Source organism: Salvelinus alpinus, unplaced genomic scaffold (genome assembly GCF_045679555.1).
Source record: "Salvelinus alpinus unplaced genomic scaffold, SLU_Salpinus.1 scaffold_40, whole genome shotgun sequence".
Lineage (NCBI taxonomy): Eukaryota > Metazoa > Chordata > Actinopteri > Salmoniformes > Salmonidae > Salvelinus > Salvelinus alpinus.
Window position 1 is genome coordinate 2113035 of NW_027255981.1, and position 17323 is coordinate 2130357.

Sequence of the window (17323 nt, forward strand, 5' to 3'; positions counted from 1 at the left end):
AATGGGGCCATGTATCGTGGGATTTTGAGTGAAAAGCTCCCTCCATCAGCAAGGGCATTGAAGATGAAACGTGGCTGGGTCTTTCAGCATGACAATGATCCCAAACACACCGCCCGGGCAACGAAGGAGTGGCTTCGTAAGAAGCATTTCAAGGTCCTGGAGTGGCCTAGCCAGTCTCCAGATCTCAACCCCATAGAAAATCTTTGGAGGGAGTTGAAAGTCTGTGTTGCCCAGCAACAGCCCCAAAACATCACTGCTCTAGGGGAGATCTGCATGGAGGAATGGGCCAAAATACCAGCAACAGTGTGTGAAAACCTTGTGAAGACTTACAGAAAACGTTTGACCTCTGTCATTGCCAACAAAGGGTATATAACAAAGTATTGAGATAAACTTTTGTTATTGACCAAATACTTATTTTCCACCATAATTTGCAAATAAATTCATTAAAAATCCTACAATGTGATTTTCTGGAATTTTTTTTCTCATTTTGTCTGTCATAGTTGAAGTGTACCTATGATGAAAATTACAGGCCTCTCTCATCTTTTTAAGTGGGAGAACATGCACAATTGGTGGCTGACTAAACACTTTTTTGCCCCACTGTATGTAAAAACAGAAAACACCCAAATTCAAGTGGTGAATCAATTTTATTTGTGGAGTGCCATTGTTACAACAATGAAACAGAAAGCATATGTGTTCGAACTCGGTAACAGCTTCTGTTTATAATGACAAAATAAATGCCCCAACCACCAAGACACACACGGTCAGCAAGATGCGTGGTCAAATGATTCAAACATCAGTAGCCTAAACATCATTATAAGTGACAGGTAGCCTTGATAAATTGTGAAAATCATCAGAAAAGCAATAATGGCATTATAATGAATATAAGTGTCTATGACAGCAGTCAAAAATTGTTAATTATTGTCAACTCGTGCTTACATTGTGTGCGTCGTCACGCAATGGCATAATATGGATTTTATTTAGCTGTTATCCCTTGTCCAACAGTTGACAAAAATCTTCATACTTTTCACTTGCTTGACACACAGTGCATTCGAAAAGTATTCAGACCCCTTGACCTTTTCCACATTTGTTACGTTATAGCCTTATTGTAAAATTTATTAAATATACACTGCTCAAAAAAATAAAGGGAACACTTAAACAACACAATGTAACTCCAAGTCAATCACACTTCTGTGAAATCAAATTGTCCACTTAGGAAGCAACACTGATTGACAATAAATGTCACATGCTGTTGTGCAAATGGAATAGACAAAAGGTGGAAATTATAGGCAATTAGCAAGACACCCCCAATAAAGGAGTGGTTCTGCAGGTGGTGACCACAGACCACTTATCAGTTCCTATGCTTCCTGGCTGATGTTTTGGTCACTTTTGAATGCTGGCGGTGCTTTCACTCTAGTGGTAGCGGTGCTGGCGGTGCTTTCACTCTACCTCTGAGGAAGTACAGCTCCCGCTCAGCCCAGTCAAAACTGTTCGCTGCTCTGGCACCCCAATGGTGGAACAAACTCCCCCACGACGCCAGGTCAGCGGAGTCAATCACCACCTTCCGGAAACACCTGAAACACCACCTCTTTAAGGAATACCTAGGATAGGATAAAGTAATCCTTCTAACCCCCCCCCCCCCTTAAAAGAGTTAGATGCACTATTGTAAAGTGGTTGTTCCACTGGATATCATAAGGTGAATGCACCAACTTGTAAGTCGCTCTGGATAAGAGCGTCTGCTAAATGACTTAAATGTAAATGTAAATGTAAATGGTAGCATGAGACGGAGTCTACAACCCACACAAGTGGCTCAGGTAGTGCAGCTCATCCAGGATGGCACATCAATGCGAGCTGTGGCAAGAAGGTTTGCTGTGTCTGTCAGCGTAGTGTCCAGAGCATGGAGGCGCTACCAGGAGACAAGCCAGTACATCAGGAGACGTGGAGGAGGCCGTAGGAAGGCAACAACCCAGCAGCAGGACCGCTACCTCCGCCTTTGTGCAAGGAGGAGCACTGCCAGAGCCCTGCAAAATGACTTCCAGCAGGCCACAAATGTGCATGTGTCTGCTCAAACGGTCAGAAACAGACTCCATGAGGGTGGTATGAGGGCCCGACGTCCACAGGTGGGGGTTGTGCTTACAGCCCAACACCGTGCAGGACGTTTGGCATTTGCCAGAGAACACCAAGATTGGCAAATTCGCCACTGGCGCCCTGTGCTCTTCACAGATGAAAGTAGGTTCACACTGAGCACATGAGCACATGTGACAGAGTCTGGAGACGCCGTGGAGAACGTTCTGCTGCCTGCAACATCCTCCAGCATGACCGGTTTGGCGGTGGATCAGTCATGGTGTGGGGTGGCATTTCTTTGTGGGGCCGCACAGCCCTCCATGTGCTCGCCAGAGGTAGCCTGACTGCCATTAGGTACCGAGATGAGATCCTCAGACCCCTTGTGAGACCATATGCTGACACATGCACATTTGTGGCCTGCTGGAGGTCATTTTGCAGGGCTCTGGCAGTGCTCCTCCTTGCACAAAGGCGGAGGTAGCGGTCCTGCTGCTGGGTTGTTGCCCTCCTCCGGCCTCCTCCACGTCTCCTGATGTACTGGCCTGTCTCCTGGTTGCGCCTCCATGCTCTGGACACTACGCTGACAGACACAGCAAACCTTCTTGCCACAGCTCGCATTGATGTGCCATCCTGGATGAGCTGCACTACCTGAGCCACTTGTGTGGGTTGTAGAGTCTGTCTCATGCTACCACTAGAGTGAAAGCACCGCCAGCATTCAAAAGTGACCAAAACATCAGCCAGGAAGCATAGGAACTGCTAAGTGGTCTGTGGTCACCACCTGCAGAACCACTCCTTTATTGGGGGTGTCTTGCTAATTGCCTATAATTTCCGCCTTTTGTCTATTCCATTTGCACAACAGCATGTGACATTTATTGTCAATCAGTGTTGCTTCCTAAGTGGACAATTTGATTTCACAGAAGTGTGATTGACTTGGAGTTACATTGTGTTGTTTAAGTGTTCCCTTTATTTTTTTGAGCAGTGTATATTCTTTACCAATCTACACATAATACCCCATAATGAAAAGCAAAAACATGTTTTTAGAAATGTTTGCAAATGTATTAAAAATTAAAAAACTGATACCTTATTTACGTAAGTATTCAGACCCTTTGCTATGAGACTCGAAATTGAACTCAGGTGCATCCTGTTTCCATTGATCATCCTTGAGATGTTTCTACAACTTGATTGCAGTCCACCTGTGGTAAATTCAATTGATTGGACATGATTTGGAAAGGCACACACCTGTCTATATAAGGTGCCACAATTGACATGTCAGAACAAAAACCCTAAAATGAGGTCGAAGGAATCGTCCGTAGATTGTGTGCAGATCTGGGGATGGGTACCAAAAAATGTCTGCATCATTAAAGGTCCCCAAGAACACAGTGCCCTCCATCATTCTTAAAAATGGAAGAAGTTTTGGAACCACCAAGATTCTTCCTAGAGCTGGCCGCCCAGCCAAACTGAGAAATCGGAGGAGAACGTCCTTGGTTAGGGAGGTGGCCAAGAATCCGATGTTCACTCTGACAGAGCTCCAGAGTTCCTCTGTGGAGATGAGAGAACCTTCCAGAAGGACAACCATCTCTGCAGCACTCCACCAATCAGGCCTTTATGGCAGAGTGGCTAGACGGAAGCCACTTCTCAGTAAAAGGAATTTGCCAAAAGGCACCTAAAGGACTCTCAGATTATGAGAAACAAGATTTTCTGGTCAGATGAAACCAAGATTGAACTCTTTGGCCTGAATGCCAAGCGTCAACATCTGGAGGAAAACTGGCACCAATCCTACAGTGAAGCATGGTGGTGACAACATCATGCTGTGGGGATGTTTTTCAGCGGACTAGTCAGGATCGAGGTAAAGATGAACGGAGCAAAGTACAGAGAGATCCTTGATGAAAACCTGCTCCAGAGCGCTCAGAACCTCAGACTGAGGTTCACCTTCCAACAGGACAATGACCCTAGGCACACAGCCAAGACTCTGAATGTCTTTGAGTGCTCCAGCCAGAACCTAAAAATAGCTGTGCAGCGACGCTCCCCATCCAACCTGACAGAGCTGCAGAGAAGAATGTGAGAAACTCCCCAAATACAGGTGTGCCAAGCTTGTAGCGTCATACCCAAGAAGACTTGAGGCTGTAATCACTGCCAAAGGTTCTTCAACCAAGTACTGAGTAAAGGGTCTGAATACTTATGTAAATGTGATATTTCATTTTTATTTATTTTTTACATTTGCAAAAGTTTATAAAAACATGTTTTTGCTTTGTCATTATGGGGTATTGTGTGTAATCCATTTAATCTATTTTAGAATGTCTGTAACGTAACAAAATGTGGGAAAAGGAGTCAGAATACTTTCTGAATGCACTGTACCTTTGTTTAGTAATGCGTAATAGTCTCTAGCTCATTCTTTATTGTGTCCCCGTCGCCTTGTCATTCTTCAGCACCATTGTGGAGTACAACGGCTATGCAGGTGCCTTATTTTGCGCAGAGGGAGGGAGCGAGCTCCCACCTCAATTTGTTCACGGTGTCTGCCATTGACAGTGGAGTGAAGAAATTGTCCATGGTGACATTTCTCCCCTTGCCAACCCTGATATAGGGTACATACCATTTTGTAGATTATAATTAGAACAGATCAATACAATAGAATGGCCCGTCCTGTCCTTTATTCACAGTTGGTGATTACATAATTATGCATTGTTCGCTTTCCCTCGCTCATCAACCCATTTACCCCCTTTTTCCCCATTATACTTTACTTCATTTATTTAATCTGTTATTTGTGTGAAATCAGTTTCGGTATAGTTCAGGTTTAGTTTCGAGTCAATTATTGGGGTGATTAGATGATGGGCATGGCATGTAGCCTAGTGGTTAGAGCGTTGTGCCAGTAACTGAAAGGTGTGACAAGGTAAAAATCTGTCGTTCTGCCCCTGAGCGAGGCTGTTCCCCGGGCGCCGAAGATGTGGATGTTGATTAAGGTAATCCCCTGGACCACTCTGATTCAGAGGAGTTGGGTTAAATGCGGAAGACACATTTCAGTTGAAGGCATTCAGTTGTACAACTGACTAGGTATCCCCCCCCTTTCAATTGTCAGGAGAAGGAGGGGCAACGGGGATAACCATTCTAACACTTATTTAGGAAAAGTCAAGAACGGAGGGGGCAGTCAAAAGTGTTAAGCCTAAAACAGAAAAGATTCAGCGATGGCTGGCCACTGACTATTCTTTACCCTTTGTCCGCCCGGAACAAGATTATACATGAATCTGGGAATGACGGCCAATCGCTCACGTCCAACTAACGGCGAGGGTGCGGCACACACCTGTGAGCAATGGTCGACCACAGACGGTGTTGGACTGATCGTTGGTTCCGATGCGTACCCTACTTTATGATTGAGTTCCTGCCCGACTTTATTGCTTCATTGCATGCCAGACCTTACTACGCTTGGATATGTATTTAACATATAAGCTAACCACATCATATGCTATAGCCATCTGATGCCCGACTGCACAGTTAATGATGTGGCACGCAACCGTTGGTACACATCTAGTCGGGCAGGAACTCAACCTATACTTGTGTGTGAGATCAGTCTTCACCCCTCCACCAGACAGAACTGTACTAGGGTTATAATAATACAGTACTGTGTTATTCATCCAGTCTATCCACACACACCAGTTGAACCACGCTGCTAGTATGCACTCATTAAGCCTAATCTCTTGACAAACTTTGAAGTCTTAACCATTCTATGAACAGAGTTGGTGTGTACTGTTAACCGGTTGACAGGTGATGCAATCTTTACAAAACGATGGAAAATAATTCAATGCAAAGCAATTCGAATACCTTCGATTGAGTTGTATTGGGAGCTGCCCCTTGCCCCTCTCTCACCAGCTGTTGATGGTACTCTACTGCCAAACTCTCATGGTTTATCTTTACTTCATTCCACAATCTGTCCCCCTCGAGACGACTAATTCACCAAGGTATGCTGCGTCTGTTGTGGCCCCTATAGGTTCTCGCCAGGGGTTCATTGCAGTCCCCTCCACAGCCAAACTGCTGTGTATCTTCTCTCTCTATTGTCCTGAACTCTCTGATATAAAAACTAGAGTCCATTTCTTTAAACAGGGACTTCCTGGCAGGCTGCACCCAATGCTACTGATAGGCTGTATTTGAGTCATCCATCGCCAGGACGACCTTCACATTTCCTGCATGCGAGGAACGCCCCTTTACCGCCAGCTTTGGGCCCATACTCAAAAAGGTTGTGTTGTGTTTTAGAGGACAATTGCCTTAAAGATACACTATGGAAGTTTAGTTTTGTCATTGTTTTAAGTCAAATTTTGGCTTGGATGTTGTCTGCATGTTTCATATGCATATTATACGTTAATAAATTAATTTCCCTGTTTTATGAAATCACACATCCATTTAATAGTATTAGGGAAACAATGTATGCTTTTTCTCATGGTTGTGAGAAAATGTGCCTCTCTGTCCAATGAGATCATTTCTGGACAATGGGTTATTTCTGTCCATTTAGGGTACCTCCTTTGGCTCAAGAGCACCCCCGGGCAGATGCTACATATAGCCTCTTTAAGTTGTTAGACCAATAGAGAAAAAAATACACTGATGTGTCAGTTACTGATGTAACTGCCATTTTGTTTGGGTGTGTGTCTCTGAACCCTGTTGACTAGCAAGGTGACTGAGTTTGTTTCGTCACAGCTGTGAGGAAGGACGACCCCTGATAGATCAGTGACCGTTTGGACTGTAGATTGGAGGGCTTCCCTTATCAGTCCCTACACACAGACAGACGCACTCGTGAAGCTCAACTTTGTCTGCCAAGGAAAACAGTGCAGCTCTGCTTTCCTAGTCACGCAAGCCACAGATTCAAGGTCTACGAAGTTTACGTCTTGAGTGTCTAACCAAACCAAAAACGTGTAAACTACTCTGAGAATGTTGCTTTTGGAACCGTTAACATGCTCTGTGTCTTGATGTAATGTATCTTCGATCTATAATGATTGGTTCTGTTGTTGACGTGGTGAATGCAAACACAACATTTCATTACAAGCAAAGCCTGGCTTTTGTGGTTACTAGAATTGGTATCTGGTGTCAAGATCTCAAAGTAATATGAAATTACAGCAATACGACACTGGAAATAACACTATGGTATGATCTTAAAGGAAAACAATCCTCTACCTAGAGTACAGATAGGGCTTTCAAGAGAAATTTGATAGGAAGTAATCCGCCCTGCAAGCTTAAATAGTGGCTTGTTTATTTTCTATAATAATTTGACGTTTGCCTCAGTCATTAGTTTATGAGAAGCAGAGTAGTGTCCAGGCCTGAAGGTTTCATTTGAACATTTTCCGGGTGATAGGCCTAAACAGTAGGAAAGTAAACAGACTGATCATGATATTGTGCGGCGGGTTTTCAGACTCCCCTGCCGTATCCGCTAACAAATCAAAAAAAAAAATGGATTATTGTTTCCTAATTGATTGTTTTCCAGCGGTCCTGGGTCCTCCTGTATCAGCAAACAAATCCAAAATAATTATATTATTGTTTCCTAATTAATTGTTTTCCAGCGGTCCTGGGACCTGCCGTATCCGCTAACAAATCAAAAAATAATTATATTATTGTTTCCTAATTAATTGTTTTCCAGCGGTCCTGGGACCTGCCGTATCCGCTAACAAATCAAAAAATAATTATATTATTGTTTCCTAATTGATTGTTTTCCAACGGTCCTGGGACCTGTATCAGCTAACAAATCAAAAATAATAATATAATTGTTTCCTAATTTATTGTTTTCCAGCAGTCCTGGGATCTGCCGTATCCGCTAACAAATCAAAAATAATTATATTATTGTTTCCTAATTGATTGTTTTCCAGTGGTCCTGGGACCTGCCGTATCAGCTAACAAAGCAAAAAATCATTATATTATTGTTTCCTAATTTATTGTTTTTCAGCGGTCCTGGGACCTGCTGTATCAGCTAACAAATCCCCAAAATATATATTATTGTTTCCTAATTGATTGTTTTCCAGCGTTCCTGGGACCTGCCGTATCAGCTAACAAATCACATTTTTTAAAATTGTTTCCTAATTGATTGTTTTCCAGCGGTCCTGGGACCTGCTGTATCAGCTAACAAATCCCCAAAATATATATTATTGTTTCCTAATTGATTGTTTTCCAGCGTTCCTGGGACCTGCCGTATCAGCTAACAAATCACATTTTTAAAAATTGTTTCCTAATTGATTGTTTTCCAGCGGTCCTGGGACCTGCCGTATCAGCTAACAAATCAAAAAAATAATAATATTATTGTTTCCTAATTGATTGTTTTTCAGGGGTCCTGGGACCTGCCGTATCAGCTAACAAATCCCAAAAATATATATTATTGTTTCCTAATTGATTGTTTTCCAGTGGTCCTGGGACCTGCCGTATCAGCTAACAAATCAAAAAACTTTTTTTTTTTATTGTTTCCTAATTGATTGTTTTCCAGCGGTCCTGGGACCTGCCGTGTCAGCTAACAAATAAAAAATATATATATATATTGTTGTTTCCTAATTGATTGTTTTCCAGCAGTCCTGGGACTTTGCACAAATGCACTCTGTCAAGGTCTTAAAGGATAAGAAAATGTCCCCTTTCTGTGATTGCAAGGCTTTGACTTATTTGACGACCAAATATTGCACATCTATGTGTTGTCTCTTGTTACTATTTTGAAATATACATTATCACCCAAAGTGTCTGGAGCCTAACACGCTAAAGTTCTTGATTGATGGACTGTGACTTTTAAAATGTGTTCATTTATCAACACTTTTCAAAGTTTTAATTTAACGCTTTTCCGGATAATTATATGTACATGTTGAAAGTGTTTATTTGAACACTGTGGGTGTTAAAATTGCTCAGGAGATTTTCCCGTGTACTTTTCAAAGGACGTGTCAACTGTAATTGATAGACTTATTCCGTTGGCAACAAATGGAAGATACTAGGCGATATTTGGAAAATGCACAACACCAGATACACTTTTGTACACATTCAAGGATATTGGCAACAGTTCAATGCAGCTGGTCCCTGTGTCATCTAAGGCCGTGCACTACAACAGGATGTTTCCAGAAGCGCCGAAGCAGTACTTCCTGCAGACACTGATACAGGCAGCAGGGCCATACTGGTTTCTCTACTGGTTTCTCTAACATGCACAATAGCATGTTAGCACCTACTAGACAATACGGAAATACAATAGCAAATAATTGTACACTATCCCTTTCCCCTTAACATGGCCCATTGTATACATTTGGGATCCACCTGTGCTTCCTAAAGAATCTTACTTATGGGGACCTACAAAATGCAGTGGTCCACACATGGTAATGGGAAACTTATGGAATAATTCCTCCTGGTTGTGTATACTGGTTGACTCAGACCTCATAACAATTCCAAAAGCCTTTGGTGAGTTACAGGCTGCGTTAGGGTCGTTTGAACCAGTCCTGGCAGTTTTCTCGCCATTTTTCTCCTGTCTAGGAAGCGCTATTGATTAATTTAGGGGCTTGTTTGAACAGGCAGCGATGCAACGGGTTGACCCTCACAGGCTAAGGAGATAAAGGCTAATGGGCGCTAAAACAGCAATTTAGGTAATGTAAACAGAACAGGGTCAGCGTCCAATAAGAAACACACATTTAAATTTTTCGTGGCAAAAATTGTTTCCCGTTGCGTGCCCTAATGAGTACGACCCTGGTGTCTCTGGGTCTGGCAGCCTATACTTCCTCCCTGGTGGTGGGTCGGTGCTGGAGCTCTATGAACTGCCCAATGCCTCTATTTACATTCTACGGTGGAGATGCACAGGCTAAGGAGAGCCGGTTTTGCCCCGATGTTTTAATTCAGAAGACCGAGGCTGCTCCAGTCGCCCAGAACTCACAGTGGCACTGTGGACTCCCTGTGGAAAGTCCCCCTCAGTACAGTCTGTGAAACTGACAGGAAATAAGAGTTTTATGTTCCTCCGTTTGAGAGGTTATTTAAGAAATGTTCATATCATAGCAACGTCCTTTTTTTGGATCCATGAGTGCTTGAACTCCTTAACTGTGCTGCAGCTCGTATGTGAAAAAAAAAATGAATCCTGGTCCAAATGGGTTCTCATGTGCTTCTGAAATACTGTTGCTTTACCAATGGTTGGAGCGGGGCTACCGACTTTCGTCTCCAGCTCCACAGAAAGCTTTGATATGATGGCACAACTTGTTGTAACAAATTCTTACAGTAGTGCAATGCTCTTCGGTCGTGATCTTGGGGACGCACAGCTTTTGCACATTCACGCCCCCGATAAGTTTAATGTGGTGTGTTTTGCTCTGGGATAGAACTTAAATGTCCACACCCTTGGTGGTCCCCAGGACCTACATTGTAGAACACTGCCGTAAAGAAGAGCATATTTATCGACTATGATTGAATTGGATATTGCATGCAATTTCAAACGTGGATGAGTTGCTTCCTGTTATAAGTGAAGTTGCATTGAAAGAGTGAAAACAGTTGCTTTTTAAAACAACTGCTTTATGTAAATCCAGCTTAAGGCATAAAACAGTGCACAACCGACTTGAAAGTCAGTCTCACTTTAAAAGGTCACTTTGAAGGCAGTTCAGGTCCTCCATCTCAAACAACCCCAAGTGTCTGTGTCAGACAGTAACTCATTAAACGTAAACTGCGGGGGTTGTGCATGACCCGTCTCAATCCTAAATTGGCTCGCTAACCTCCCTCCCTTTGACCATAACAAATGTGTTTACTCCAACACCGGTTGAGCCTGGCCTGGATGCTCTTCTCCCCGCTAGAGGAGCAGCAGCCAGCTAGGAGACAGACAGGCAGCCTCACGCACCGCACGTAGCGCGATCATTAAAATAAATCCTGTCTGGATGGGCTCCAGCTGCCGACACAGCCACCGCTGAGTTTAGATCAGTTCAGCCACTCTTCACCCTGGAGTAGGCTTGGGCAGTATACCGTTTATACCGTATACTGCAGTGGAGGCTGCTGAAAGGAGGACGGCTCATAATAATGGCTGGAACGCAACAAATGGAATGGCATCAAGCACATGGAAAGAATGTGTTTGATGTATTTGATACCATTCCTGTCACGTCTGCTCCCGCGCCCCCTCTCCGGTGCTCGAGGTCACCAGTTCACTCATCATTACGTACACCTGCCACCATCGTTACGTGCACCTGTGCTTAATTATGGGACTCACCTGGACTCTTATCACCTCATTTACCAAGTCAGCATTGATGTTGTTATGTTTCTCCTGTCCAAATCCACACCCTGTACTTTCTTTTCGCGCCCAGCGTCTGTTGTTACAGAATCCTGACTCCCCAATTGGAAGCAGAGTTTTTTTGTTATTTATTTATTTTTTGTTGGTGACGTTGGGTCCGGGTGCCGCTGCCAACACAATCGGGGATGCCTCAGCTGGCTCGAGAGTTTCCAAGCCTCGGCCGGCTCGTCGGGCTCCCACGCCTGGCCCGCCAGGCTCGCCCAGGTAGGACGCCAGGTGGCACCCCTAGAGGACGGGGTACTGCCACGTCTGCTCCCGCTCCCCCTCTCCAGTGTTCGAGGTCACCAGTTCACTCATTACGCACACCTGCCACCATCGTTACGCTCACCTGCGCTTAATGATGGGACTCACCTGGACTCCATCACGTCATTTACCTTCCCTATATTTGTCACTTCCTCAGTTTCATTCCCGAGTCAGCATTGATGTTAATGTTTCTCCTGTCCAGATGCTGTTCTTGTTTTGTTTCATGCCAATTTATTATTAAATCCACACCCTGTACTTACATCTCGTCACCCAGCGTCTGGTCGTTACAGAACCGTTACATTTCCACTAATTCCGCTCCAGCCATTACCACAAGCCAGTCCTCCCCAATGAATGTGCCACCAACCTCCTGTGGTATACCGGGGTATTGGAAAAAGCCACAGGATGGTTTTTCAATACCGTCAACCATTTCTATTAAGTTTTTCAATACATGTGAATATTTGTACCTACCTTAAGTTAATACCTGCAGTCAACTTGTGTTATATGTTAGGAGATAAAACAGATTTGAGTTCTTCATTTCACCTGTCACATTATGAAGCTTACCGTATTTCCTCAGAACAGATGAGCCGGTCGTGTGTTTATTTTTAAATAGCACAGCAGGAGCCGGTGAGTCCATAGCATTCTATGTATATCAGCGAGTCTCAGTTGTGCGGCGCACATGAGGTGATGAAGTTACGCTTGTATGTAATTCACTACTAAATGTTTGCCATCAGATATCTTATAATGCCTTTCTGCCAGAAGTCAAACTCTGGATGAGTTATCCGCACAGCTACATTTTTCCCCCTGCGCTTCCTATTAGCATTTTTTTCCCTCCGTTTTTCTCCCATCTGCTCAGTGTTCACATGCTGCTCTTCCTTCAGAAAAGCATGCATCACAACTTTGTTCATTTGCACAATTTCTCAGTTTCCCTTGACTTCCGGTAACTTTATGAGCTCGATTTCCCTTTGCAATTAGTTTGTTTGTTTTTCACTCATTAGCAGTGTCTATGATTTTTTTTTTTTTTGTGCTAATTTGTTAGCATTCCGGTAATAGAAGGCCAATTAGCTTTTCTTGCATTTTTAGCTCCCCTTTGTGTGCTATGCCGGTAATATCCCGGAATGAGAGGAGGATGGTATCACGATATGAAAATCTGGATACTACCCAAACCTACTCTGGAGGTGGCGCGTGTGGGAGATCGAGCAGGATGAGAGCGCAGCAGACCATTCTCACACACACACTGACACACTCTCACTGAGGTGCATTCACACAGACACACACTCACGTTGAACCATGCAATTACACAGAAAGACTGAAATATGCACAGACACCCTCACCTTCAGACACACAAACACAGGAATACTCAGACATTTACACTCAGATACAGACACACTCACTCCAAGTGTGCAAGACTGGAGTGTTGAAGTGTATTGGGCGCAATGCCTACAAGTGCAATATAGCCTATTCCATTTGTGTGTCCTCATACAGTTCAGAGCTGTGACCCATTTATGCATTGTGCCTACAGTAAGCGAGTACCTCGCTCCAATACATTTCTATTCCATAACGCATACATTGGCTTTCTCACATCTGCTTGCAGGAGTTCGGAAGAAAATGTAACTGATCACCAACTTTATTAAACATCTGGAAAATAAAGTAACAAGAGCAGAAATTTCAGGTCACAGTTACCAAATGACCCTCAACTCCCATAAGTCTTGTTATGCATATTAAGTGCTTACTGTATAAGATGTTTCCTGTGTTTTGTAGACTACTGTTGTATCATAATAAGGTATGTGTAGGGTTGCAACGTTCTTGGAACTTTTAATCAATTCTCTGGTTTTCCGGATTCAGGAGCGAGTAAGCAGAAAATCCGTAATCCTCCAACCAGGATTTCTAGAAAACCAGGGAATTTATTGAAAGTTTCCGGAATTTTGCAACCCTAGGTTTAGTATGGGCACTGTCTGTATGAAGGCGGTATGGCTGCCAACCCCCTCACCCCCCCTTCTCTCCATTCACCTGTCCTCTCTCAATGGGGGCTCTTGCACAGCACTAATGGTTGGAATTATGGAATACGCATCTGTCATGCGTAGCCTGTCACTGACTGCCGGCTGCAGCGTGGAGATCTCTCTACGGAATCCGAGGGCGAACGCAGCGAGATCGAAGCATTTATCCCCCAAAAATGTAACGTCATTTAGCCGAAGCTCTTATCCAGAGTGACTTACAGGAGCATTTAGGGTTAAGTGCCTTGCTCAAGGGCACATCAACAGATTTTTCACCTAATCGGCTCGGGATTGGAACCAGCGACTTTTCAGTTACTGGCCCAATGCTCTTAACCGCTAGGCTACCTGCCGCCCTATCCTGATGAGCTAAGCAGAATTTTTTTTTCAAGTATCTGCTGCCCTCGTTCCCAACGTTCCGACCTCGACATTACAAAACTTTTGAGGATGGATTGTTCTGTTGTGCAAAACCTTGGATAACCTTGGTTATCACCAACTCTGGCCTTCACTTCACGGCATGGTTTCCACACAGACAACCACACACACACAAACTCACAATTATGATCACCACTGCCTATCCCAGTTAGACTCAAGGTCTGACCCAGAGCGCCGGTGACCTATTTCGTGATCTCCGACACCCTTTCCTCCCTTTGATTTCCTTTCTTTTGCGTGCCGGCCTCTCTTAAATAAAAAGGCGAGGGGGTTTCCACCATCTGGAAATGACCCTGGCGGAGTGGCGTGAACGGGAGACGTGCAGAACATCCTGGTGGTTAACAGCCTCCCGTCCCCCTCATCTCACCCCTCCGTCCTCCTCCCTCCTCCACAGATGGAAAAGAGATCAGAAGGCCTTCCAGGTCACAAATAAACACATACAGAGAGAGCCCAGCGATCTGGGGGGAAACGGCAGTGTAAGCAGTCTCATGTCATAGTATCATACAGTCCTGTCGGGTGGTGGGGAGGTGGATTACACTCTGGCCCTTGTTGACAGTCTAAGGACCTATCGGAATTCTGTTATTAGTTTAGCATAGTTATGATTATTGTAGAACATAATTGAAGAGGACTTGCTATAGGAACTTGACAGGGATATTGTTTGGAAAGCAGGTCGAATTCAGAGTGTTGTCAGTTTGCCTACTTTGGAATTGAATGGTAACAGATTTGTAGCATCAATGTCTTCTGTTTCTGTGATTAGATATGAAATATACGGTAACACTTTATTTGGATAGTCCAAAATAAATGGTTTGTGTATGATTTGTCGATGTTCAGTAGTTGTTCAGTAGTTGACAGTTCAATAACTGTCAACAACATTTCCACTAACCCTAGCCCTAATCTTAACCTTAGCAAGCAATTGCTTATCAACAGATAGTTGTCCCCCATGACTAAATGAGTCCCCGTCCGTCAGTACGTTTGTTCGTCACACACGATTTCTTAGGCACCACTGGACTGATTTTGATGAAAACTTGCGTGAATGATGTGTCTTGCCATAGAGATACGGCATTTACAAAATTACACTGATTGTCCAGATGGTGGCGCTTAAACAAGCTAGTTAAAATTTGCCTCGGGGATCCAGGGATTTTCCACCCTTTAGAATTTTGTGAAAAACACTTAAAATGCAACATCTATAGACAAAAGTCTCTCAACACAATATTTTCCAGACTAGTACCTAAAACAACATGAAATTTGGCACACACGCTCAGGGATATGAGTCGAGCTAACCCATGCGATCTCAGACACCACTGGCGCGATTTTGATTAAACTTGGGTGAATGATGCATCTTGCCACAGAGATCTGTCATTTATAAAATTACAGTAATTGAACCAATCGGGCCAGTGGTGTCTGAGATATCGCATGGGTGAGCGAGACTCATATCCCTGAGCGTGCGGCATCATTCATGTTTACTGTTGCCTTGTTTGACCATCTGTACTTTCAAGGTTCAAGTTGTATTGTCACATGCACAAGTACAGTGAAATGCCTTTTGTGCAAGCTCTTTCCTAACAATGAATTAATCAATATCAGAGCACAGTGCCATCTCTTTTGATATGTAGATCATCTAAATGGGACTATCCAAATAAAGTCTGACAAAATATACTACTTTGCAACTACTCAATTGTAGCCTATGTCCTTGGAAGTACTATACATCTCCAATGACTGAGCAAAATACGTGTGTTTGTCCCTCCACTTTGGCCCAGTTCCGTGGCAATACCCGAGAACCAAAAGGATGTATCCATTTATAATAAATTAAATCAAGAGGATGTATCTGTGTATAAAAATATTCCAGCTGGCTTCTTTTTTTCCCGCCCACGGTTTGTTACGTAACAACTTGTGCGTGTGACCCAGAGACCGACATAATAAATAATTGTTTTCTAACACTTGAAGTAAAAGGCCAGACCGATGACACAGCAAAAACAACTTGGCTCCTCCAATGAGCCTCTTTCCTTTCAAATCAGCCCAGCAAGCGTGTCAGTCTCCTCTCTGCCTCGTCTTTCACATATCAGCAATTATGAATAACAAGCTCCCCTTTTTTGTTTGTGATTCTCTTTTTTGTTAGCATGCATTGAACGGGAATAATTTAGTATATACTTTTTTTACACATATGAATTTCAATAGCAGTATTATCAATTATGAATCAACGAGACTTCTTGAATGACATGACAATTTCATAATAGGAAATATGCTTTACCAGAGTGTAGCCTAATCATGGAGGCAAGTATTCTGAAGTGACATAGAATAGCGTGTTATAAGGGGTCACTTTAAACAATTGGATATACGTTAATCATTTGTTGTGAAATGCATTGTAATGATTGTCACAAAATGTATTTAAAAACGAATTGCATCTGCAATGATATCCTCAACCGGTGTAATTTATTGCTGCCTTGCATGGACATCTCAGAAATAGGTGTTGAAAGTATGTCTACTGTTGGGAAGCATTTTTATCTTGTGACAACTTTTACAACACTGTCAAAATGGCTACCCAAAATATTTCCTCCTAACATGTCCTTCTAATGTTCTTTTTCAGGCCATGGTGGCCTGTTACCCAGGCAACGGGACTGGGTATGTACGTCACGTGGATAACCCGAACGGCGATGGGAGATGTGTAACGTGTATTTACTATCTCAATAAAGACTGGGAGGCTAAGGTATGTCAATACAATGAACTGAAAGCAAACTTTATGTCCAATATTTAGTTTATTTTTTACATGTTTTCTGCTACTAACCCCAAATTTGCCTTTTTCTGGTTGTAAACCAGAAGTTTGTGGAGACTTCACCGGGTAAAGAAGTATTTTTCATTACAAGATGAAGATGGCGTGGGAAAGACTACATATTTTGGTCAAATTCTAACCAGTAAAAAAAAGAGTTCCTTATTTTTCTGGTTCCTTAAAAAAAACAGTAGACCTATACAAGGCCTATTCATCAAAGATGCCATGATGTCATTGCAACCAGTTTTCTCTGCTGGGAACAACACTGTGGCTTTGTATATTGACTCTGTTAATTCCATGCCATCATTGTAAATAAGAATTTGTTCTTAACGGACTTGCCTAGTTAAATAAATTCCATGCCAGTCACTCTTCAGTCACCCTTTAGAGTTCAGTTTCTGGGTGTAATTCCAAAGTTCACCAACCAGCCCACTAAATGAGTTCATGCGGAGGGGAGAAGTGTTGATCGATAAAGTAAGGGGAAAGGGGGGTGTCTAAACAGGTACTGACACGCTATGGATTAATCCCTTGCTCCAGAACACACGTGGGTAAAGCGTCGTTTTGAAAATGTATCATTGGCTTTGATACTCTGATTGGTTA

At 43.2% G+C, this 17323-nt stretch overlaps 1 protein-coding gene across 2 annotated transcripts in view; it reads left to right on the forward strand.

Annotated features, from left to right (window-relative positions):
• Nucleotides 1-17323, forward strand: part of LOC139566959 (egl nine homolog 1-like) — a 46354-nt gene that overhangs the window by 5126 nt on the left and 23905 nt on the right. For both annotated transcript variants that reach the window (XM_071388347.1, XM_071388348.1), the window contains exon 2: nt 16547-16666. In XM_071388347.1, coding sequence (XP_071244448.1) covers nt 16547-16666 — 120 coding nt within the window. The remainder of the gene's footprint in view (nt 1-16546; nt 16667-17323) is intronic.